This window comes from Athene noctua, chromosome 3 (assembly GCF_965140245.1).
Source record: "Athene noctua chromosome 3, bAthNoc1.hap1.1, whole genome shotgun sequence".
NCBI lineage: Eukaryota > Metazoa > Chordata > Aves > Strigiformes > Strigidae > Athene > Athene noctua.
The window spans coordinates 77,511,086-77,537,840 of record NC_134039.1 but is presented as its reverse complement, the minus strand read 5'-3'; the positions used below and the strand labels follow the sequence as shown (position 1 = coordinate 77,537,840).

Here is a 26,755-nt window from a genome sequence, read left to right as displayed (position 1 = left end):
TTGAGAACCGTGATTTTACTATAATTATTTTTTATAATATTATTTTTACTATTTTATAATATAAATATTTTTATATTAATCCATATGTTATTTTATACTAAATAAAATAATATTTTACTTATAAAATAATACTATTATTTTATTAGCCTTTCCCCTCTCCTTCACTGACAGCAAATCTGAAAAAGCATCTGATCCTGAAATTGAAGGGATTTCTGAGCAGGAAAATAGAGCGGGATTAGCTTGAAAAAATATAGCAAGGTTTGCTCGTTCACTGTTTTTGAGTCTAATTTCATTTTCTAATCTTAATTTTTCAAACACCCCTTTTCTATTGGATTAGGAGCAATTTGTTACTTTTTTTTTTCTTTTTTATAATCTAAGAAATATTGACCTATTTTGAAAACACTTCTTCCTCTTGCTACCTACAACTTTCATTGCTTTAATTGTTGTTATTTTTGTATGCAAGAACTAATCAGAAACTTGAGCAAAATGTAATCTTATCTGAGGAGAGATGGATGTGGATCTCCAACATACCAAGTGACTTCAGTTGGCGAAGTTAAGTTCTACACCTGCCTCTTTAGTTTATAAGACATTATGCAAAGCAGAGATCAACTAATGGACCTTAAATTAGTGTGAGTGGTCTACAAAATTATGGCATCTAATTACATGAATCTACTTTCCTTGAAGTCAGCAGAAAAAAATTGCATCAGTTTCAGCAGGAAAAAGGTTATAGCTAGGCTATAACCGAGATCTACATATAGATCTCTTGGTTTCTTTTGCCCTTGTAATTAAGCAGTGCTCTATTCTGAAAGTATTGTTTGGTATACAGGTTTAACATAAAAATAGGATTTAATGAAGTCAAAATGAATATTTCTTAGATTAGCACCTGCTATATAGGTTCTACTTGGAGTGTGACAAAGGGTGTACCTGTGAAAATCCCCTGACAGGAAATACAATTGTCTTATTTAAAAAAAAAAAAAAGAAAAAAAAAAGGAATAAGAAAAAGAAGAAAGAAACATGACCAAAAAAAAAAAAAAGCATTCTGTGCTGTCAAAATAGCTGTTATGCTAGGTTGGCTAATAGTCTGATGTGGATGGATGGGTCTGTAGTGTTCTGGCTGTTTCTTCATCAATCTGATCACAGCCCAGGCGACAGCAGCAGGGTTGTACTTTCTAATTCCTCAATAAATGACCCGTGTTTTGTCTGTCTTTAATCAGACAGTCCCCTTCATCATTCAAATCACTTAGAAGTTGCTGTGGGAAGGGGTGTGCCTACTCCTTTTGTTTAGTCATTGCTTGATATGGGGAAAACCTGTGTCTGGGAGAAGGAGGTTAAAATCAATTTTACTGCAACATGTGATCACCTTTCAGTGGAACACCCGTTGCAGTGTTCCTGCCAAACTAACAACGACAGGAACAAACTAACCTTTTGTACGGGCTTTCTGTTGGTGCCCTTTGCAGAAAAAAAATGACTGCTGCTTCTTTAAGTCATGGGAGCTCATGTTTGCTGTGACAGCTTTCCAATTGTTAAACAAACTCTGACCATGAGCAGCTGTCAGACAGATATTGCACTGCAGGCTTCAGTTAAAAGGAGCACCAGACAAGCGTTTCAGTGCCTAAAGGCTCTTGTTTCATTTTTTTTAGACACACTTTTTTTTAAAAAAATACAGTCAGATAATATGATTCCTTAACTGAGAAGAAAGTTGTATTTTAAACATTCTGCCAAAATTTCCCATGAAAATTACAGGATGTGATTGTTTCTATTTCTGAAAAACAGACTGTGAGGAGTGTGAAATATCTTAAATGTACACTTTTGTGTGGTGGCAAGATGGGAGAATTGAGATGCAGGAATACTGATGTTAGACCTTGCAAATAATACTAATGATATTATTTAAATTCTTGTGAGAGGGCAAGAGTAATTATACTGAGCTTCCTCATAGTTGTAGAATGCCATTTTATCATTTGTACTTTTGATAGTAATCTAAAAAAACTATTTTTATTATGAAGTTTTTATTGAAGTTATTTTTATTGTGTTGGACCCTGCTGTACTAACTGTTGTACAGGCAAATAAGAAAAAAACAGCTTCCACTATAAAAGGTGTAATAGGCTAAAATGAATATGAAAGAAAATAATATTTTAAGATAAATATACAGTAATTACTGAATAAACATTATTATTTACATTTAAGTTACAGCAGATGAGAGAAATTGCCATTAAATTAGAATGAAGGTGGACTTCTTCCTATTCCAGTTTAGAAACTGACACTGTCTACCCTAACCTGCCTAAAAGTCAAGCATGCACTGGAGAACCTGGTCTAGGAGCCTAAGTTGTCTTAGGGCTCCGCTAGAGGCAGTGTAGGAGGTAGGTGGTTCAGCTCACCTGGCTGAGGATGCAGTGGGTCAGCTCTGGAGGTGTCTTTTCCCATTGACTTAAGCAGAAGCCTAGTTCAGTTGCAAATTAAAACATAAAAAGGAAAACAAAAACTAGTCTGGGTGACTAACTTCAAAAGGCACGGTGTGGCCTAATTGTGTGGAGACAGGAGTTCTAGACAATATATAAGAAGTATTAATTGAAAAATCAAGAATATTTTGCAACGTAAAGAGGAAAATGATCCATATTTCATTTACAAGTATTGTAGTAATAAGTAATTAATGTTTTTAAGGGTAACTTCTTCCAGAATTTCAAGTTTACCTAACTGATGTTCTCACCATTCCAGTTTGCTTTTAAGATAGAGAGGAATATATCCAATAAAAAGACAGAGCAGTGGGAAATGAAAAAAGTCAATTTAAAAATCAATCCTCCCTGATTTTTTCTATTGATTCCTCTTAGAAAAAACACACAGAATTTTTATAACCGAAATGGATCTTAAAAAAATTTTAGTGTGTTCAATTATTTACTTTATGCTTTTGAAAACACTTTTGAGTAATGTGTTTCTTTTTTTCACCTTTCATACCTCATTCTTTCACAAAGAAAAATAGAAACTATTAAAAAATGGAAGATGATAGCATTATTTTGGTTTTGTTCATACTTGTGCTTATGAGTTGGTACCATTCTCACAGATACACATGATGTGGTTACAGCCATGGTAAACATAATACACCATAAGATGTGATTTTGAACAAACTGATTTCTATACAAAACTAAATCTTTATATAATATAGGAGCTTTGTGGAGTTTTAAACCAGGAAGTTAATTTATTTTACATCAGATATTGGAAAGCAAAGTATAGAAGGGAAGGTTTGGGAGCATTAATACAACAATGGAATCAATTGTAATAGTCAATGAAAATATAATTTGTCCCTAAATCCCAACATACATCATGTGGCCATGTTAGAGGTGTAGGATGTGAATGAGCAAAGAAATAAAGCAGTAAGAGTACTCTTGGTGGTACAATGCAAAAGGATAAAGCAGATACAGACCATGACTCTCTTGACCTGTTGCACCTATTAGCTTCTCGTGAACCTCCATGGAAAAGCATCAACAGTAACCGAGGGTGTCCATTTGTTATTTGGCTTGGCCATAGGTTGCAAAGTACCTCAAATGGTGCAGCAAACATTCACCAAAGAATGGCAAAATGGCCTGAAGATTGGTGAAATCACACAAAGGGTAAGAAATGTCAAGAAAAAAACAGGTGGCTCAGTTCAGTGGCTAAAAGGAGCCTTTGGACATCTGTTAAAATATTGTGTCTGTCTGGAGGTCTTTCCCTTAGCATGCTTTGTTTTGTAAGTGTTTAATAAGATGTTAAACCCTGCAATAGAAAGTTCTGATGGGGCACTGAAGGACAAAGTCATGGAGTGTGCAGTCTTTTTACTCATTCTGCTACTGCTCCCTGAATTTCTCAGGATTTGTCAAGAGTGAGGCGTATACCAAGTGAAGAAGTAGACCCTTTTGGAGGTAAATCCTCTTTTCATACCATGATGTGGAGGGGGTAGCTCTGGAAATGACATATCAGTAAGACACTTGCTCAAGCCTTTTTTCCAATATGCATTCCCATAGTTTCCCATTAAAAGGCTCTATTGCTAGGGAGGAGGTTTACTTTTACTAATTTATTAGCAGTTTATTACTAATCAGCTCTGGGATGACTGAATTCTTAACAACTGTTCTAGTACACAGCAGTCCTTTTTAAGTGCCAAAGGGTTTATCCCTGTAAGCATTTTTTACATTTAATTTTACATGTTTTTTTTACAACATCCACAATTTTCTGCACATCTTTTTTCCTCATGGAGAATCCAGTGAGTATTTTATACAATGGAGCTCCTCCTGTCAAGACTTTAGAACTCGTTTATTAAGAAGTGTTGATTTTACAGTCTTTTAAAAGATTTTTTTTAAGCTTCGCCTAAATTGGAAAAAATACCTGCAAGCTAAAAAAAATTGTTCATGTAAATCTAGATAATCACAACCTGTGTGATAAAGTCTCCTCTCGCATTATTGATCAGGCATACATAGTTATTTAATCGATACAGTCTTCTTCCCAAAAATTTGGAATTACCACTCATCATCCTGCCATCTGGACTAGAAGTCAGTCTTTGTTGAGTGCACTGAGATTTTAAAGAGTAGACAGTCTTCTGAAAGCTTCTAACCTCTGGTAACTAGATCAATTAAAATTGCTCAGTGATGAATGAGAGTAGTGAAATAATTTCAGTCTAAAACATTTTCTTTTTTTTTCTTTTTTTTTTTTTTTAATTTAAGGTGGTTTAATGTAATTTTTGTATGTCTGAAATACCTGGAACTCAGTGAGGAAATAATGTAAGTGCTGTATACACAGACTGAAATCACTGTTCCCTATCCAAAGATTTGGAAGGGAAAAGTAAAATGCGACACAATAGAAAATAAAGGATATGACACAGTAGATGAGAGTGTCAGATGAGCCAGGCCAGGGGCTGGAGGGAGGATGACAGCAGTCATATATTGGGCAGAAGCTATGGTTAATGAGAAACCATGGTTACAAGTTGCTAGTTCAATTTCTGCTACCGTTTTTTTGTGGAGGCCTCAGAGACACTTCGGACTAAACTTTCAAAAAGTTCTTGTTTACTGTGGCAGAGTATTCTGCTTGTGGCAAATATGACTCAAATAGGATTTATGAGAGACAGTGTATTGATTGTGGAGCGACCCATTATAAAGTGACTCATTATTGATTGAGAAGAGGGATTTGTTTTAAATCTGTCACTTTTGTAAAACTGGGTACCTTTCTGGCTAGGTAACTCCCATTAAGTCTTTTATGCTTGGGTGACTAATCACTTTTTTCTAAAGGATGAGGCAGGATCCTTTAATAAAAGTAGCCATGTTGCAACTCCATAAGAGACATTGTTCCCTTTTACGATATTGTGTTTTAACAAAGAGTGTGTTAATGACCATGGAAAGAAGCAGTAAAATCAGTTCTCCTGGTTCTTTCTTAGTCTTCCAAATTTTCCATATTGCAGAAAATATGGAGTCTCTCTTTTTCCTGTCTTTCCTACTTTCATGAATAATCAAAGCAGTCATTTGTTGGGTATCAGATTAAGGCTAGGAAACGGCTAGGATAAATATATGTATCTGTTCCAGGTTTCAGAGCAGTGAGCTGGGGTAATGACAGGGATGATATGATAGATGAGTTGGAGATCAAACTTTCTGGCTAGGCAAGCAACACAACCTTCTTATGAACATGGACCTCCCTGGAATAAACCTGTACCATGGCTTCTTTTCTGTTACAAAATGTGACATGGCACAGTACCATAAAACCTCTGTTAGATCTTATGCTTTTCCAAAGAGTCAGGTTTAGCAGGCACAGGGAGCCAAGCGTGCAGAGCAGCAAATAGCTGCGAGTTCCCTGGTGAATGCATTGCCAAAACAGCTCATGCCACCTATGCCTGCTGCCGCCTGTCCTGCTGCTGCTTCCTTGGAGTTTCCAGAGAGGGGGTACAGGCCAGAACATTTATTCTGATTTGTCAGCCTTCTCCCAGTTGCTGTTTTTCTCTGGTTGTTTTCTCTGTTGGGAGAGGGAACTCAAGGCCCTCAGGAAAGGTGTTGCTGGGAGGGAGCTGCAGGTCAGGCAGGTTGTCCTGGCAGGCTGTGTACCAGCTCTGTTGCAGTGATCTTTGCTACGGCCAGTAGTAGATACAATGGCACGCTTAGCTTACAGCTGGCTTAGTGTGGTGGCCACCACAGAAAACTGTATGAGAAGAATCAGGACATGAAGGCTGGATAGAGGGTGTATTAGAAAAAAAGGAAAAAAGGTAAGTTAGGCTCTATCACATTTAGAACAGACCTCCACAAAAGGCAGCTCCAGTGATGTACTTGCTAGTGAAGACAGTGTCTGTCCCGGAGAGCACTAAACAAACTCCAGCTTATAAGAAGTAAAAAAAGGAAAAAGCAAGTGGCTTAGATTTAAGTCAGTGAAAGAGAACACAGTCAGGGTGTAGCTTGAATATTTTGGTCCATTCCAAGCTTATTATTTTTAAGCAACAAAAGACAAATCTTGTACATTTTGTATTCAATTTTATCAACATATTCTGAATTTTTTCCCTTTACTTGTGCTATATAATTTTATGTAATTTCCATATGACAATGATCTGATTGGATGTCTCTGTTTTCTTCTTGGTTCTTGTAGGATAAAGTCGTGGGTAGATAAGATGCAAGAAGATCTCGTAACATTAGCACGAACTGCAAGCGGAGTGGACCAGCTTGCTGCGGTAAGAAAACACACCTTAGACTGCAGTAACTAGAAAGTGAAGTGAGTGGTGTGTGTCATCTAGGCATTATGATCATCACAGCATAGTAAAAAGATTTTTGGGGATTAAACTCTGCAGTGATTTCTGAGAGAGAAGTGAATAACATAGACATCCATCAGTTTACCCTCTTGATGTTGCAGTACTTGCTTACTTAATATATATAATATTTAATCAGTTTTGCAGTATCAGACCTAAGGCTTACCATTGTTGCAACACTTCCACCTGGAGCAAGTGCATTTATGTTATGTTTGTCAAATACGGTATCCAGGAAGAAACCATTCATGGCAGTGAAAAATTCTGCTCTCTATTAACAAGGGAGACTATTTTTCTGACACTTATTTCCTGAAATGAGTCAGCTTTTGGTTAGAAGAAACGTAGATGAGAATGAAAACTACTTTTATTCAGCTGCTCCAATTTAACTGAAAGTGTGTTTTAGGGAAGAATTTACAACTCCTCAGTCATTGAGAAGAAACTGCTCCATTCATAGAAGGTAAAATCACATCTGAGATTGCAGAAAAATGAAGTCACAATTTAGAAAATGTCAGGATTACACTGCCTGTACAACTTTGTGGGTATACATCATGATCCAGTATGCAACCACATGATCACACATTTCCCTCTCCCTATCCCTGCACAAGGCCCATGGCTCCTTCTGTGAACCGATGGATCTCTGGGTTGGTGTAGGACTTTATAATGAAGGGAAATTTTGCTGTTACATTAGGAAAAGAAGTTATTCTGTTAGCCAGCAAAAACACTTGGTGCTGGGGAACTGAACATGAAGCCATGAGATTTGGTTTTCAGAAGTCATGATCTCTCCAAATGATACATGAAATTAATAGTACCTGTGTTTCAAAGCCATTAAGAACCAGACAGAAGAATCTGTGTATTTCACACAGAAATTTCTGATTTAACACTGTATATAATGTATTCCTTTGGTCTTAATGAATTTTTACCTGGATTTCCACGTCTCATGTGAATCCTGCCCCAGAAGCTATTTTCACTTTACTGACAGTAAGAGAAGGCTAGATGACTAGCTCAGATGTCCATGTTTACATTGTGGAAGCTTCAGTTTAGATGAGATCACCACTGTCCTATAGAAGGAATACACATGAGGAACATAAATGAAGATTGCAGAGATTATTTTAGTTCTGACCTTTCCAAATATTTGTGTGCTTCATATTGCAACACAATTTAAGGCGGATGCTTTAGATACACTTTTTATTCTTGGAAAACCCCAACCAAACTGAAAACAAAATCTTGAAGTCCTAACAAAACCCATCAGATTGACACACATATGAGTTTCCAGCAGAGGATCTCAGCAGTGCAGAAATGCCTTATCACTTGAGCTTTCTGAGGAAGCGTAAGGTTTACCCAGCACAGAACACTGGTGGGAGTTTTGTAGATGGATTTCACGTGTATTTGCTGACAGAGAACAATGAGGTTTACAAATCAATGTCTCTGACTTCAGGTTTTGGTGAGGAGTTTCTGCTAAGAGGAGGGAGGGCCCTTTCTGCTCATCTGGTCTAGGTGTCACCTGTTCTCTCCTGCACTTGAGGTGTCTCTTTTTCACCACCATCTCCTCACTGTCATACCTCTGCTCCGCCATTAGACTTCCCATTCTATCCTATTCTATTCCTGCTGTGCTGCGTGGGCTATCTTTCATCTCAATATATTCTATTTTTCTGTCCCAGTTTCTACCTTTGCTGCCTCACCAGTCACACTGGCTTCTTATCCCTATTTTAGGATCTCTTTCCTCAGCTTTTTCCAGTTCAGCACCTCTCTCTGGACTCTTTAATTTGCCTTAGGATTTCCAAAACATTATGCTCAGGTGTGTATGGCCAGCCTGTCCCCATACTCCTCTGGCATCTCTTCTCTTCCACAGGTATTTTTCTTCCCCTTCTCATCTTTCCCTACATCACTAGTTTTCAGTCACAGACCTGTAGTTTTCTCCTGTATGCTTTTTCTATTTCTCCTCCCCTTCCAGTCTCTTCTCTCCTTATTCTTTGCCTGCCATTTTCCAGTCTGTTATCTCCTACTTCCATATCCAAATCTCTTGCCCTTTGTTCTTCATTCAGTTTTTATCTCCTCTTTCTCCCACTGCTTAGACCATGAGGGTGGAGAGATCACCTGAGAGACCACAGCAAGTCTTGAGTTTTAGCTGCAGAGGAGGTGTGACGTTCTCTAGGAGTGATGCTCTCTGGGTTGGAAAAACCTGTGTGTAGGTTCTCAGGGATTTAGCTGATAAAATCTCTGCAGTGACCTGCAGGTGGTTTGCAGGCTAAAATTCATTAAACACGAAGGAGTAAAAAGTGTATCTTTGAATACACGTGTTTTTAATCTACATTGAAGAGGAAATAGGGTATTTCAAAGGGAAATGAGTTATAGAGGATTTCTAATTTGAGAAAAACAAGGAGTTAATGTCTCAACCATTTTGTCTGGCATTTCCATACAAAGACCACATAGTAAAACAGATAATGAAAGGCCAAGAAATTGACACTGTCACCCTTTTTTCCCTGAGGAAAATGTTAGTTTATGTAGTTGATATTCGGCAAACTTACAAGCTGCTAAAACAGTCTCATAATGAGAACTGCTGGGCAAACATAATAATATGTAGTGCTACGAGCTATACTTAAAATATACCACAGTGACATTCATGCTGAGAAAAAAACATTAGTCTGTGAATACTGTAGGTACGTTTATTTTTGAAAACCGAAATTTCTAGCACTCCTCAAGCAAATAATGTTATCTCAGAGGGTATCCAGAAGGTGGTCAGTATGTGCTTATAATCCTAGGATTAGAAGCATGAAAAGGGGAATGTTTCTGTGTGAAATACAAAGCCGTTTGTTTGACCTAAATTGAACGATGTCTTTCTCTTGCCACAAGGTTTTAATTAGCTCTCTTGCCTGCAAGGGAGAATGCAAAGCCCTGCGAGGTGTGAGCCAGGCAGTCTCTCCCTCTTTCCTCTTGTTTACAGGCTATTGTCACTTCCCCATTTCTGAATGACATCCTTTTTTATTTTTTCTGCTCACTGCCTGTTAATGTTTAGTCAGATCTCTTCTGAAATGAAAGACAATCTTGGATAAATAGAGACTACATGATGTTAAAACATCATGCTATCTATAAAATCTATAGGCTATAAAGGACTATCACTTTTATTCACAGAAGTTGCCTTCAGTTGCTCAAGCTTTAAAAATACTTAACAGTCAGACTGAATTTTCAGCTCTGATTCTGACTTACCACTTCTTCTAACTCCAGAACTGTTTTGACCAAATCTGTAGTCTTTATATTTTTGGAAAACTTCAAAAAATAAATACATTTATTTATTCTTTCTGCCCCTCCTCTTTCCAAAAGCAAAAAGGAGCAGAGTGCTCATATTATAAAATAGTGGACATGGCTTTCTGCAAACAGTTGTAGTACCAGAGTGGGTAGGGTTGGAAAGCTGTACTTTGGTCAGACAGATTTTTGGTAGGAGAAATGTCTTTCCTTGTTCTAGGGGAAATCGATTTTAATTTGGCCAGGTGATGAGGTTAGAGATCATACTAAGGATGTGTAACAGACATTTTGTAGTCTGGTCAACCTCTCTCTGGACTCAGGTGAAGAAGTCCCACTGAATCAGCTGAAGTTACAATCTGTGTCTGCTTTGTACAACTGAGTCTTCTATGAAGATCTCTGAAGTGACCAAGATATCTCTGAGTCGTACAATCACTATGTTCTCAGCTAGAGTGAATCACGTCTTAAATAACCAGGGCTTTTTCAATGAGCTGCTGTGCCAAGCAAGTTTATGGTGTTTGCGTAACTTTTTGACGATATTTCAGGGTTCATCAGTGGTATATGTGCTCTCATGTGCGTTGGATGTCTGTGTGTCTTTGTGCTGCAGGAAGTTATATTGCACAATGGTCTCTTCTGAAGAACTGTGAAATATTCTGGCCATCATGAAGAGGCATAGGAGCACTGCCTGAACTCTCAATTAATTTTATTTTAGACTGGGAGAGCTTTTGACCAGAGAGAATGTAAAACTTAAAGTGTAATACGTGCTTCCAAAGGAATAAAAAAATTCAAATCTAAAATACCATTAAACCCAAGTGAGGGACTTGTTAGGTGAATAGCAGACATGTTGAGATCAGTACCTATGTAAAAGTCAGAATTATTCTGCAGTGTGGACATAGATATCCATGGAGAGCGTTTTTTGTATTTAAGGTGTTTACATTCAACATGTACTCAATTTAATGGAATCATGTTTAAGGAGAGGACTCTCCTTGGAGGAGAATTTCCCTTTTCTTTGTTCATTGACAGATTTCTTATAGTGATTTGGAATCACAGTCTTGTCCGAGTGACTAACCACCCTTCCTCTTGCTTTTGCACATATAATAGAGCCATTACAAGCCACTACAACTTGAATTAATCACAACTTTTGAAAATATCTGTATAGCGAGGATATGTGATGATCTACTAATGAATATACCGCATAGTGTTAAAAAAGAGGAAATATCTGGAATTTGATTTAGTGAATTACCTCAGTAGTGACCATGTTTCTGAAAAAATGAATATTTTTATGTCAATGGACATTTCACACACCTTTTCTCTTAGTAACAATGATGACAGCAATATAAAGCCTGTAGTAAGCAAAATTGCGAAAGAAAGCTTGGATGTCGTTATATTAGGAGTCCCACATTGAGGCTACACTTATCCACAGCCTTAACCAATCAAACCAGTATAACTGGAGTAGAAGGAACAGATCAAATGGGTATGTGTAAGACATGGAGAGGCAGGAAAGAGCTGAGGTTTATTATGAACAGAGGAAACATGACCTTTAATTTATAGATGCGCCTTTACTCACTAATTGGTATTTGCCCTACGGAGAGAATCCTGACCCAACTAAGAACTGAGCTCAGATTTTCGTTTTTCCATTTAGAGCTTTAACTCCAGATTATTTTTCCTTTGAATTAGTTGTGGCAGATTACTGGCACATACTGTACTGTATGATACTGTATGAATCAACACAAATACTAGTAACATCTAAATGTATGTTCTGTTATCAGTAAGATCAACCATGTTTAAAGTGTAGTTCCTCCTTGTGTCCTTCGAGTCTTATTTACACTATCTGGGAATGGTCTCAAAATGGTCTTCCAAAAATAGTTTCAAAGTACATTTTTAAATACTGCTTTCTTTTGGACATTGTTAGGAGTTTAGGCGAGATCTGGGAGAATTCCAACTTGAATTTAATACCAATGTAATATCCTCATTACAGTAATGCAAAGATTGCTGCAACAAGGCAGGAAGTCAGGATTCAAATGCCAAAATACTCAGCTGGTTGAAAACTGGCAGAGCTCCAGTGACTTCAGTGGATTACACCAATTTACACTTACTAAGAATCATGACTAACAACATTTAATTTACAATTCAAGCAGGTAAAAAGTGCATTGAAATAATACCAAACAAACATTTTTACAAAAGAAACAGGGGCGCTTTTTTTATCCTACTGCTGCTGTAGTTGCCCAGCTGAAAATGGCGTTCTGTGATTGAACAGATCTTTTTTCCTCTAGAAGAGCAAAGCGAGTGTTCATAAGAAGGTGTTGTATATGCAACTTGAGACTTGAAAGCAGGAAGACAGGATACACAGGGAAGTCTTTGTTAAGGAGGCACAAGATGTCCAATGTCCTTCTTTAAATGTCTCTCGAAAAAGGCACAGCTTAGTATATGCCCTTTGATGTTATAAGTATTGAGTTTTTAAATTTTAAAAAATCCAGTGATGTAATTGTCCTTTCAACTTAAAGAGGTTCATATAACTTTGTCTTACTTGTGAACTCTCTGTGCTTTCAAGCGTTATGAAGCTTCTCTGATGTGAACTATATGCAGTTTCTACAAAGAATAGACTTTGGGAAAAAATAAGAGGGAATAGACAGCAGTTTAATAGAATCTTAGCAAAATAAATATTGAGGGTGTATCCGATTTCACTAGGTTCATTATCCATAGGCATTTTATCTTAGTAAACACAAAAAACCACACAAAGTTTATAGTCACATCATTTACATACAAACAGTAACCTCAGCATGCAGAAAAACTATGTGAAGAGCCTACTGAACTATAGAATTAAGTACATAGTCCCATTTTGATGGAAGTATGCTTAACTTCCATTTCTACATAGACCTTTCACAGCAAAGACCCATGCTGAGCTAATTGACAGCTCTTTTAATCTAATAAACTACAAGAAGTATGCTTCTGATTTCCAGCTCCTAAAATACCTCTGGGGACAGGAGAGAGGAGGGAGGGATCCCTGCAGTACCCAGAAAGGAAGACCTCAGAGTAGAGAACATGCCTTCTAGCAATGCGTGAGCTTGTCTGTTCAAAACTGATTGAAGAGAATCCTCTCTTACATAAACTGTATTAAAAATGTGGAGGATTTTGACATGACAATCACACTGGAGCTTCACTATGTCTGTTATGGCAAAAAAATGCCATCTTGTACAGTGTAACCTTTTCAAGCAATGGAATAATTGAAAGAAACAGCAGATAGATAGGCAGTTCCAAGGAAATCTAGTCTCTGAATCTGTTTCCTTTTTGATACATCGCTGCAAAATCAATCCATGCATGCATGATGTTCATAAGGCATGCTGTTATTACAGTCCCAGGAGCTGTAGAGTGAACCCATATAGACTGACTTGGCCTTTAAATGATATTCATACTGAGATAGAAATACCATTTCTTCCTCCAAAATGAAAGAGAGCTACACATGGATGTTCCATTCACAGAATGAGTCCACCAGCAACTGTTAGAAATTTTTTTATTTATGTTATCTCTTGAATGCTGTTTTATAATAAATAGCTCTTTCTTGCTGAACACCCAGCCGAGGTTCTGCATGAGCACATTTCATCCATTGCTCAGTGCGGGGTCTGTGAGCCTAACGCACAGATGGTGCGAGTCTGCTGAAGCACTCAGATTGGCAGCAGATTCCCAGGCCATGCTTTTAGCTTTTCAGGTCTTGGATCATCTCTAGAGTTTAACTGAGATGAGTGACTTGTAAGAGAGACTGGTCTCAGATTTGAACTGCCCTGGAGCAGGGATGTCCGGGAAAACTTCTTTCTGCCAGAAGGAATAATAACCTAGGGGTAATTTTCTGTTGGACTCATTACAGATTTTAGCTAAGTTAGTGTTATGTTCTAGAGGATCTATAGATAGAGCCATGGCACTAAAAACTTATTACCTATAAAAGCTTACATATATACCTTGCCTTGTTCTCTTTATTAACTGTATAGAGGTCTGGGCAAGGGGAGGCTTTAACAGCGTACTTGAACTTAGTGTAGAATTTGTATCTGGATGAATGTTCCCTACTGTTATAGGTGGTCTGAAACTCCTGATTTAAAGGTGGTTTGGCAGACAAGTTAGCAGTTAACATTCTCATTCTTGCTGTTTTTCTCTATGACCAGCATGATATTTATGTGGCTGTTTCTTGATAAAGTTACTGGGCTGAATTATCAAAGGATTTATAGAAATTTTGAATTATTTAGAAAAAAAATTAAGCTGATTCTCTGAATTGAACTTTTCATTTATTTTTACCAGCTTTATTATTTTTTAAACACTATATTTTTCAGGTTTCATTCAGTTTGAAAATGATTTAGCCAAAGGCAAAGAGTTTTGAACCTCATGCTATTCTCTGATGAACTACCAGATGGACCTAGGGGATATATGGCCACATTCCAGAATATACTACATTCACCCTTGTTAATGTTGAAGTAATGAAGTTTTATGATTAAGATAAATATAAAGAATAAAAGTGAGAACTTGATTTCTTTTTTTAAAAAAAAGATGCTTCAATTTTAAGAATAACAACCAAATAAATACATTCAGTTTACATTTCTCTAGAAATCTTGTATATGGACTTTGATTTGAATGTTCTGATTGCTATGGATTCTAATGAGTTTGTCACTATTTTGACCCTGAATTTTAAAACACTTCTGACTCCTGACCTATAAAATATAAATATATCAGTGTGCAGTCTCCGTCCTTCTTCACCCCTGAAAATAGAAAACGTAACTAATACCAGAACACTTGTAGGCACAACTTGCATAACTGTAAAGCTGTTCACTGTGTGCCCTGGGTATACTCTCCAGTGCTCTAAGAAAGGAAAGCAAGTGCTTAAATGAGTTGAATATGGGAATTAAGGTAATTTTTGTATTCATTCAATAATTTGTGCCACCCAGTCAGGTTCACTGTGACTGATCTCAGAAGTTAGAAATGTGTTGTATCCTTTCTTTTCTTCTTTCGTCTCATTTTGTTGTCCTCAATGGAACAAAAGACTAACCCACATTTTTTTTTGCATGAAATAAAGTAGACAAGACTTTTTATGCATATCAACCAAATAAAACTAAATTTTGGTGTCATCTTGAAATGAAAATTTAAGCAAAACAAGTATTTTGAAGTTGTTGAAGCACTGCTTGTGTCCTCATTGGGTTACTAGTTTTGTATTTCCTGAAACTTCTCTGAGTTCAGGCTATTTTTGAGTGGTTCTGGTAGGTCTACAAGTGCAGTTTTCCACAAAAGTGCAGTTTGATATATTGTTTTTTTAAGGAGAAGTAAAAAAATCTGAACAAGGAAGCAGCTCTAATTTTTTTTAAATGCCCTCAGTAATGTGCAATAAAGTAGGTAGTTTATCAGAAAGTTTGGCTGAGTGGGCTGTGTATGAGGCTGGTGCTCTGAAATGCTTGAATTCTTTCTAAGCATAAATTGGCTATTGTACACTATTTACACTTGGGTCTTTCACTTCATCCCTAAAGTGAGGACACCAGTTTGCTGAGTGGGATGTGGCAAAGGGAAGTAGGGTCAGCACTACTTTTAGAATAGAATTATGAAGAGGTTGGTAGAGTGAAACATGGGCATTTCAGGTATTCTCTGAGAAGTCAGAGTCTATTTACCACTATCAAAATAGTGTATGAGGTGGGTTAGACTGGGTAGAGATTCCCAAAATACAGTAACAGGTTTTTTATAATACAGTATTTACAAAGGTATGTCCCATTTGGGGTATGTGACTCCTATGTTCTGTGTGCAACCAAATACCAAAGCTGCAGGCATTTAAAATAGAATCTCCAAACTAAATTCTGTTGAGTTTACACATTGCTAACCAATGTTGAGATGACAGGAAAGTTAAATTACTTTTAAAAATGAAGGCTGGGAAATTTGAAGACACATCTGCAAATTTTCTTTGTAATCCAAATGGAAATTAAGAGATTGTCAAAACACAGGGAGCATCATTTATTATTTGCAGATGCTGCTCTCCCTCTGCTCCCTCAGCAATAAACTGGCATTTTGAAGAGTTCCTTCTTCCAGCAAGCAAAATCATCTGTAAGTCACTAAGAATAGGTGGCCGCATTAACAAAGCTTGCTCAGGCTTAAGGGAAGGGATGGTCTAATATTACCATAGTTTTAATTACTATTTGATGATCTGGATAATCTTTGAGCAAAGCACTGTTCTTGGTTCATTTATAACTTTCCATTGGCTTTAGCACTAATAACATCTGTCTTATTGGTGCTTATGTTCAGATGTTTTTCATAGAAGCTGAGAGCAAATTAAAGATTTTCCTTAAAAAAACCACATGCACCAAAACCAACAAAAACCTGAACATTCTAGTTAATCAGTTTCCACGTCCTGTGGTTAGAAAAACACCATAAAGACTCTGCTAGTTCCCTGCGACTTGAAATTACCTTTGAGGAGAGAGTCAGTAGGTGTTAAATTGCATTAAGAGCAGCTGAGGAAGGACAAAGTTTGCTATGAATAAGTGAGTTTGAAAAATAACCTAGAGTGCCCACCTCAAAATACGCCAGAAATGCAGAAGAAATGTGAAACACTTTCTTCCTATTGTTCTTTTTTTGTTACAAGAAAGATTCACTTGTACATGATGTACTCATCACGAGTTGGGATTTTTGGGTTCTTACCCAGTCTCAGCTAAAATCCTGAGCTAAAACTGCTGTGAAACCAATAAATGATGTAGTCTTGCTATTTAATACTGTATTGCTATCACTATGAAACAAAATTGAATGCCTTAAAATCCCTTTTTCTTAACAAAAGGGGATTTTTAGATCTGTTTTTGATGTTTGTACAATAGTAAAGGTAGAAAGCTGAACTCATGTTATGAAGGTTTTAATACAAAGTGACAATTACAAAAATTACTTCTTAATTTTAAAGTCCTCTAGACTACTTTGTTAATTATCAACAGTCAAAAGTGTCTGATGATTCCATCCTACAAAGTATCCCTGATTATCTGCTTTCCTCCGAGTAGGCACCCGAGTGAGCCAATTGACTCTGGCACTACTTATACTCTCTCTGATGTTAACTGAAGCATAAGTGTTCACAGCATCTTGCAGAATTCAGTCTGAATGTATTAGTTAAGAAGGAACAAGCTCTGATAATTTTTTTCCTAAAGTGCACATCACTACCATGATGTTTCATGGTTTTCAACACATCAGCTGCCCTGTCACTTGTCATCCCAAACCTTTAAAGCAGTCAGTGATCAGGCAAGTGATTCTGATAAGCAACAGCTACAGTAAACTATTGGGGTGTTTTTTTCCTTTGTGTTGTTGCCATGAATTTAAAGAATGAAGGCATCTGTGAGTTGCTAGGGAGCAGCTGTAATCTTATTGATACATTATATGTAGCAGAGAGTAAGACATATTTAAAATACTCAGACAGATTTCTTTGAACAGACAGAATGCTCCCTGGGAAGGAGCGTTTTTCAATGTGTTCCACAATGGATCGCGTGTGATTCAGAGGAAAGAAATGTCTTGTGAGAAAAAAAATTCTCTGGCATGTATTAGAAATAGAAGGTGTTAGTATAACTCTGGAAATAGGATACAGTAGTAAGAAGATAGAATTTACTGCCTCTGCGCAGATTATATAGTTGTTTGTGACTACTAAAAATTTCGGTTAAAGAAAAATATTTACAATAGTAAAAAGTTAGCAATAATAATCACTGACATGGATTGGAGTGGTTATTTCTGTTTTCTGACGTTTTCTGCTCCCAAGAATACTTCATATGTTTGGTTGGCTGTCAACTGACCCCCCTTCTCTGCTTTTCTCACATAAATGAGATCATGACATGTAACTTCATGGCACTCATAAAGCCAGAAAATAAAATTAGTGAATATGTGGGTATTATTAGTTGGTATTTTGTTAATTAAACAAAGGTATTGAAAATGAAACTGTTTGTGATTCTGTAAAACATGTTGAATATTGTTGATGAAACAATATAATTTCATCAAGATATTTGTTTCCAAAATTTTAACATTCCTCAAAATTTAAGTAAGAAATGTACTTTTTTTGTTTTTTTCAAACTAGTTTATTCCTTTCTCCCCAGCATGAGACACTACATTTTTGGGGGGGTCAGTCTGTGTGATTTTTTTTTTTGGATGGGGAGAGGGAAAACAGAGAGCAATGAATGAGCTCAGAGCTGACTGACTGACTGGGCCAAATGGAAATATATATAGATGAATAAATTAGAAAAAAAAAGTTATCCCATTAGCTACTTTTTAATTTAATACTCTGATATGGTTTATTATGCACAGATTTTACTTCAGCCAAGAATTGTAAGGTAATTCTCATTTATCTAGATAAGGAACAGGTAGAAATGCTCTGTATCAGAATGCATAAACCTCTGGAAGTGCCCGTTCCGAAACTTTCAGCAGCTATAAAGGTGACTTGGGTGCTTGCTCAGCTTTAGGTTTAGAATTCTCAAAGCTATATAAATCCCCAATTGTTAGCAAAGAGCAAGCATCATTCTTCAGTTCTTACTGGTTTTAGCAGAGAATTACACATCGCAGAGGACCAGCTTTGGTTCTGAGTGGCACCCAAAGCTGGACGCCCTGGATGGGACTTCAGAAGCTATCTTGAACCTGCTGGCTGAGCTGGCCCCCAGCAGCGTCCTGTAAACACCAGAGTCTTTCTCCTTCTTGCTCCCCAGCAATCAAGGCTCAGAATGCTCTTTCACTTTGAGGGTAGCTCTGTACCTAAGATACTTCTCAGCATTTATGACATACTGTGCTGCAGCTAATAGAAGTAATCTGGAGTTGCTGTTCCATGAGGTGTCTTGCAGAAGTCCTGACTCTTAATGTTGCATCATATTAGGTCATGCATGCACCTGAGAACAACATTCCCCAATTATTCTAGTTCTAGGCAGTTAATGCCAAGATATTGTAGTTTCCTTTGCGTAGCTTCATCCTGAGTCAGGGTTGGAGGGGAGATGCAAACTCTCACTGCACAGTTTTAAGGGAGCTGGATGCTGGTAATGGGGTCTGTGAGCAGTCTCAGACATGGCAAGCGATGAACCAAGTTTAGGTTTCACCCAGGGCCTCTGGTCAGGAGTAAACGGAGATGGAAGCAAGGACAGGTTGGAGACAAGGCTACAGTTTGGGTACAACATCCATCCAAGAGACAGGACTGGAGAAAAGATTTAACATATATCTGAGGGGTCCATCTAGGAGACAGGATAACTGTGTCATAGGGTCAGGGTCCCTTGAAGGCGTGGGGCTGGAGACGGGCGTACCTATACTGTAGCCGAGGACTGGGCTGAAATGGAACCTGTGGGCAGGGGTGCAGGCAGAGTGAGGCATGTAATGGTCGTGAAGGCCTATTAGTACCCCATGGTGGTAGAAAGCAAGAGACTTTTCAGAACGACCAGGGGGAACTGGCCATGGGAGGCCCTCTCCAAAAGCAGGGAGTGGGCAGGAAGAGAATTGTTTACAAAACTTTTCTTTAAGTTTTGCTTTGTTCTGAGGTTTTTCTAAAATTTATTTAAGAATTTAATTAGTATATAAGCTTGTAAAACAGAGCTCTAGATCTCACAAGCACTTCAGTATTTTGGTGTAGTCACTTTCAGAAAATATGGAGAAAGACCTACCACAAAGTTTTCGTTGATTTGGGATCCCAAGCTCAGTAGTATCTTTGAGAAGTAGTTTTACCATCATGATAATCTCCAACTGGTCTAGACTGATTATAAAGCATTGATCATTGACAGAGGTGTCCCATCAGCCGAGCTGGGCTAAGCGATCTTGAAAGTGGTATTGAAATAATAAAAACATCAGTAGATTTACCTTGTATAGATAGGTATTACATTAATTTTTATTTGAATTCTCTATTCCAAAGCATACTTCAAGATAGGAGAAGATACAGTGCTTTTGGTTAACTTTTGAAATTCTGGTTTTGAACTTTTGAAGATCTTCTATGTCCATGAAGGTATTTGGTGATGGAACTGAGACTGGTGTGTTTATGTCCCATGTTTGAGCCCTCAGCCAGGTTACCACAGCCTCAAGAAAAAGCTCTGTTGTTTCTTAAACTGGGAGACTGACAGTTGCAAAACAGTCAAACAAAAAACAGGCAGCAGAATTCTATTGTAGTTTAGAATAATTCAACATGAATTATTATTCCTTGTTATTTGGGTGGTCTGTGTAAACAGTGCCAAGACCACAGATCCAAAGCCCAGATAATTTATTACTGTCAGGAACTTTTTTGGTGTGTAATAAAGCATGAGGGACATTTACATAAAATGTCAATGTTACAGCGGGCCCCAATGGCTGCCACAGTGTAGCAAGAGCCATGGGATGAAGGTACATCTTTCATTCTCTCTCAATTTGTACAGAAATGTTTGACTTGCCCTTGTGAGTCTTAAAGAAATCAAGGAGAATGTCTTTTTGTGAGAGATTTATAAACATGCCCTTGAAGACTGAGTGGAGAGGAGCATGTTCTGCTGAGGAGCTGGCAGTTTTTCTAATCTTTACCACATTCAACTGTTCTTGTTTTGTTTAATCCTAGTGTGACTCTCCCCATCATATTCTCTCCCCTAAAACCTTGCAGTTCTTTATACCAGAATAAGTATTCAGCATTTAGAAAGCAATTTTAATACATTCTTGACTGAATAAAGAAGTGCATGGCTATTGACTTTGGAGAAAAATTAAAGTATTTTTTGTACTGTGACCTTACAGATTTTACTTAGTCATGCAATGAAGCTTTATTCTGTGAGAAGTGGTAGGGTTTTACTGACAATTTGGAGAGCTTTTAGCAAAACATTGGTGATTAAAGTACTAAAACCGATTTTAGTTGTAAAAGTCAACAGAAACTTGCATTCACTCAAAGCAATTTCGTAAAATGTATTCAAATGAGCTCTTCTTAACAAGCCATGGAGCCTGCCAAATTGCATTCTGAAAGACGAATGAGCACACCTTTGCCAATAAGAACCTTTATGGCTATTTGAGATGAGCTCTTGCTAATTGTGTTTGACTGTTAAGTGGGAGGCTTAGAGAAGGAAGTTTGTCACAGAGTGCCAAATCTTGAAGAGCGTATTGTTTCCCCATGTGTTCTTGTGCTGAACTGCTGCAGTGCTATGGCTAAAATAAAGGGGTGCAGGTAACAAATAAATTATGTATGCACTTCTTAAATAATTAGTGATTATTTCTTACACTGTTCCTTGCTAGTTGAGACACTTCAGGAAAATATAGAAGTGTGTGAAGTTCCAGGTTACTTCTGATGCCTCTTCTTTAGGAGCTTTTGGGATCAATCTTCTACTGGTGGCAGAAGTAGGGGAGATAGGTGCTCTGAGACCTACCATGGGGTAAAGCAAAGAGGTGGAAAAAGAGACTCACTGACTTAATTCTGTGTGGGTTCTTGTACAAAACTCAAAGATTTTTTTGGGGAGGGGAAGGCAGTGTTTCTGATTTTTTTCGTTTTTTTCTTTTTTTTTAAATCACTAATAAATAACAGCTTGTGAAGCTAGCCTAGCTAGCCTCCGAGTCAGGCTTTATCAGTGGTAGGACACACAACGCCTGTTACAGACGTTTTAAGTTGAAGTATAAATAGGACTTCTGTTTTTTGTGGTGGTGATCTCCATGTTAAAGGTTTCAGGCTTTTGAACTATTCTGGTAGCTGATGTTGGAGATGAAATTTTAAATGTTTTATTTTTTTCCTACAAATGTACCCACTAGACCATGCTCCGATTGCCTGCAGCTTTCAAACCATTCAAGCTTGGAGGTATGGGAACAACTTCCCTGTAGGAATGGGGTGTGTGAAAAATTCCAGTGCTTTGAAATTCAGTTTATAGGATCATATGTTTGCTATAAGAATGGATTAGATATAGGGACAAATGTGCAAATTTTCCATCCAGGTTCTTAATCCCTTAGAAGTATGGTTTACTGTAATTTTGCTCTATATTGAAAGATTAAGTCCAATAAATTATTCATATTGTGGTTGTGGTTGATGGGGTGCAAAATCATGGTTGTGTGGATGCGGTGCACCATCACCTTAACTTCTGCTGAGGCTGTTTGATAACAGCCTGCTAGAAACTATATTTCACTTAAGTGCTTAAAGATGTCAAAGAATCAGCACTACAGCACTCGCCCTTGTATAGATGTTCAGTGCGGTCTCCAAGTCATCCCTATCATCCACCTGCTTCAAAGCTGCATTGCTTGAGTACATACTTGCCTGTGCCCATACTGTGTATTTTCTATTCTCGTAGCCTTCTTAACGTTTGTTTATAATACCAAGTGAAAAAATTAATTACAATGAAATGGCATTTTTGCAATGAAATACTGCTTTCTCCAAATTTTAAGATGTTTTTGCCTAATTGAAACTCCCAAATGAAAAGGGGTTTTATTTAAATTTTTGTATTGCTTTTACTGTTGAGTAGCAAATTAAAAGCAATTGCATGAACAAGTCTGAAAAAAAGAGAAACCAAGAAAAATTTGAAAAAAACGAGCATTTTCACAAGTAAAATAAATGAATGCTTTAAAATGATTATTTAAATTATTATTTAGAAACTTTAGTGAAAGTTATTTTACATTTTTCTATCGTATTTGCAAAATCTTCTGACCATTCTTCATAAATTTTGTAACTTTTGATGCAGGTGTACTTCACACAGTCACAAATGAAGTTTAAATAATTTAGCACTACATTTCTTTTCGAAGAATAAGACACAAGTTCCTGGTCACACCCATATTCCAGTCTCTGTTCCTCATGTGATTAGGGTGAATATTTGCAAATGATGGAAGAACCTAAGTGTTTTTCTATATTTGATGGTCACTCCAACTTAGATGATCCTCTGAAATTCCCATTCTTGATTCAAACCATCTGGATCTATAAAACTGATTTGTACTCTTATCTTGCCTGCAGGACTGTAAGACTCTTCTGATCATTAGAGTGAATTTAGCATCAAATCCCACTCTGACTGTGCAAATTTAATGTGTTTCAGAGAAAAAATTAAGAAATTCTGTAGTGATCAGTTGTAGAATACAATGTCTTTATTTCCAGTTTTGTTGATTAATAATTGGCCTATAGGTAATTTCTACTGTTAAGGTCTGTCCTCAGAATAAACAAAAAACCAAAATATCTATTTTAGGTTATACCTGAGATAAACTTTCTGTGTGGCAATTTTGAAAATCAAACACTTAAAAATATCCAAACTCTAATCTGAGTTCATTAGAAACTGTCGTCTTCTGTAGTAGTTTTCTGCTCATGATATACTGTTTTTTTGGCTACTATATGAAGAATTAAAGCATATTCTAGATTACTAGAAAGTACTAGAAAGTGGAAGGACTGAAGAAAAAATACCAAAACCCAACATAAATGTTGTGAAATTCAGAAGTGGTGACAACCTATGACAGCTTATGAGACACGCCTGATAAAAGTTTGCAGCTATAACTGTAGTTGTCAGAAATTTGTTTGTGATAAATACCCATGAGCTACAAGCACCAGGGACATATTTTGGTGTTTCTTTAAGGTCTCCATAGCTTTAACCCGAGAAACCTGGCGCGGCTGGTAGACTCAGTCTGGTCTGCAGTTTCTCTGCCCTTGTGCTGGAGAGCAGCCAGTGCATTAGCGCTGGACCCGTTCCTGCCTGTGCCTGGAATTACTCCCCAGGAGACTGCACAGCCCCCACCAGGCAACGTTGCGGAGAGGCAGAGTACTTGAGTAAACTCAGGCCATCTGTTGGTTGCATAAATTAGTTTTCCTCATTTGCCCATCTAGTCATAAGATACCCACTTTTTTTTTTTTTTTTCACCCCCCAAATATGTATTTTTGATTTATCCAGCTCTAGTAGGACAGATATAGGTAAATGGATTTCTTGCTGCTTTTTTCTTCTTTATTTCTTGTTGTTGTGTGCATTATAGTGGCTTTTTTAACAAATCAAATTATCTCCGTGTTCTGCTTTGGAAACAGTTAATGGCTCCTCACCAGAGATAACCTTTATTCATGATAGAGGAGAAACACAATTATGGTTCCTTTCTCCTCTTCCCCCTGTCTTTTTTCCCTTTTAATTTTGTCCCCCTTTCCGATTTTTTTTCTTTCCCCTTTTTTTTGCTTTTTTCTTATGTTTTCTTCCTCTTCCTCTTCTTTCCTCATGAATGCTAACACTATAATATGAATAAATAAGAGACTAAACTGATTACATTAGCATAACGTAATTGATCTACTTCAAACAGTATGTTTTTTGTTCAGCATTCAAGGAAGAATTAAACTCAGCAATAACTATTTGATTTCACTTTAGTCATTTTAAAGGATCTCCATTTTACTTTTCTCTCAGCACTCTATGGGAATCAGATTCCTTGAGCAGTTAGCAGTCAAATAGTCCATCACTAGAAACATTTCTGAAGATTTATTAGATGATTTTTAGTGGCACCTTCTACCTCTCAGACAAATATTTCTTTCATAAGGCACTTCTGGATTTTCCTAGCAATAATATTTCTTAAACTCTTCGGTAAGAACAGAGGACATCTCGATGCCTGTTCTGTCAAGTTGCTTTGCTTATTTTGAACGTCTGTTGCCATTTTGATTTATTTCCATTTTTTTCTCTTGTAGATTTACTTGAAAAACACAGATTTGTATACTGTAGAAGCCAACAACCCTCGTCAGCTAGTGGAAATTGCTGCCAGAGACATTGAAAAACTTCTGAGTAACAGGTCTAAAGCCTTGGTGGTGAGTACTAATGGGTTAGGTTTTCTATCTAGCATTAAAAAAAAATTATTATTGAAACATGCTTGTATTGCTAATTTTGCTGCCTATACACTTACAGGAAGTGTCAGCCTGATGTGTACAGGTCGTATCATGTAGAAAGATGGCTTGTGACTTCATTGTAGAAAATTCACTCATTAGTTTGTTGGCATAGGGCAGATGCTTATAATATTGACGGACAGATTAGGAACCATGGCTAAGTAACAAATGAAGTTATAAATAGTTTGGAAAATATTCCTTTAAGTGACGCACATGAATGTTTATGACGTGAATATCACTGTACTATATAGTCAGTAGTGATCTTGGGGAAATAAGAACTAGAGGGTTTTTTTAAATGTGATTTAAAAATTATGGTATCTTTGAAGTCATGATGTTCCTTTTGGTATTATTGCTAACTATGTCTGTTAATTTTGTCTCCTCATCTTTTTAGTTAGTCAATCCTTGATGTTAGCAAATAATTCTTCTTCAACAAATGTAGCCATGTATGAATAAGATTAATTTCCATTCCTATTCTATTTCTGATTTGCTAATTTAATCTATATTTCAATCAGGTTTCATAACAGCGAAGTTAATCCTGAACTATTCGTGTGAAGACCACTGCATTGTAACCTTACAATTTTTTATGCTTTAAATAAGAAGTAGCTATTTCTTTGAAGTGCTTTTGTTAGCAGTCCCTTTCTTTTCTATCGTGTAAGACACCAAACCTGGGTAATTCCTTTTATGATTCCTGCTCACATCACTCTGATTCGTATTAGAGTTTAGAGTGCTTTTCAGAAGATACTGACCAAACATGCATGGGGGCATCCGGATGTATTCATAAGCATGCTTTTGACAGAGTAGAGCTATTAGAAATAGGTTTAAAGGACAGAAAAGCAGACTGGGATTCCCTGAGCAATTACATATCCACATAGACTTGCAGATGAGTTTAGACATGTCATTTAAAGTAGAAGAGAGAAGAAAGAGGGATTAATTCACCTAACTGTAGATATCTACTCAGCTGGTCGTCCTACACTCCTTTTTTGTTCAGTGGAATAAAACAGGTACTTCTCTGTCAGGACTGACCTGACATTTTCTGAATAAGACTTTAAAATGGGATGAACTACAGCCCAGAAGTACTTCTCTCTCTGTCAGAGGAACCTCAATGTAAATGTCTATACTGTAGGTGTATAAAGTTGGGTGAGATAAGTCCCACCCAAGAAGTCCTTTTATCAGTACAGTTTCCTGCAGCTGAAGAATCAATCCGAGAGTGAAACTACTGCTGCACACAATTCTGAGGACTAGCATTCTTGTAGGCGGTGAGGTTTTGCTTAGTCCATTTTCTGTGCATAGGTACCACAGGAGGTACCCATTTTCCTGCCTTTTGTTCTTAGCAGGAGTTCACTCTTCCAGTTCCCACAGCTTTCCTAACATGCAATGTACATCAGCGTTATCTGGACCAAAGCTTCTCTTCTTCAGTCAAATCAGTGTAAAATAGATATGATTTTTTTGCTTGTTTCCTTGTTTTAACTTAGTGAGCATTTGTTTATGTAGCACTCTGTGGACTTTGTAGTATTATTGCAAACAGTTATTTGCAGACTTTTGTGAACACACCAGTTTTTCCACCATTTTCCCATCAACTCATGAAAGTCTGATGTTTTTAAGTTGTCACAGCCAAATCTTGAGACTCAAGATGACTGTAGTGGTTTGTGGTGGTTTGATCTTAAAACTTTTAAGAAAATTGAGTAAGTATCTCATGCTTAGTTTAGAAATTATTTCCGAACAGTTTTTCTGTGAATGTGGAAGAAGAAGGGTGCCTATCTCATTTTAGGCAAGCCTATGGTCACGCTTTGAAAAGGGTAATACAATTCAGTTCCCTGATGTAAAAGAAGATTAAATTAGGGGAAGGGTGTTCCTTCAGTCCAAGTTCCTTCTTTTTAAATAAAAAAATAAAATCTTGTACTCTTCAGAACTTCTCACACAATTTTAAATGATCAAGTCAATGCATCTTTAAGGCAAATAAAAAGTACTCCAGATGTATTAGTGGGTAATGACTTACGACTTTAAAACCAATTTTATTATTTTGGAGGATG

General features: G+C 37.1%; 1 protein-coding gene across 8 annotated transcripts in view; it reads left to right on the top strand.

The window, feature by feature from the left end:
* Nucleotides 1-26,755, top strand: part of CACNA2D1 (calcium voltage-gated channel auxiliary subunit alpha2delta 1) — a 427,358-nt gene that overhangs the window by 50,936 nt on the left and 349,667 nt on the right. For all 8 annotated transcript variants that reach the window (XM_074903424.1, XM_074903423.1, XM_074903422.1 and 5 more), the window contains exons 2-3: nt 6,583-6,664; nt 24,534-24,650. In XM_074903424.1, coding sequence (XP_074759525.1) covers nt 6,583-6,664; nt 24,534-24,650 — 199 coding nt within the window. The remainder of the gene's footprint in view (nt 1-6,582; nt 6,665-24,533; nt 24,651-26,755) is intronic.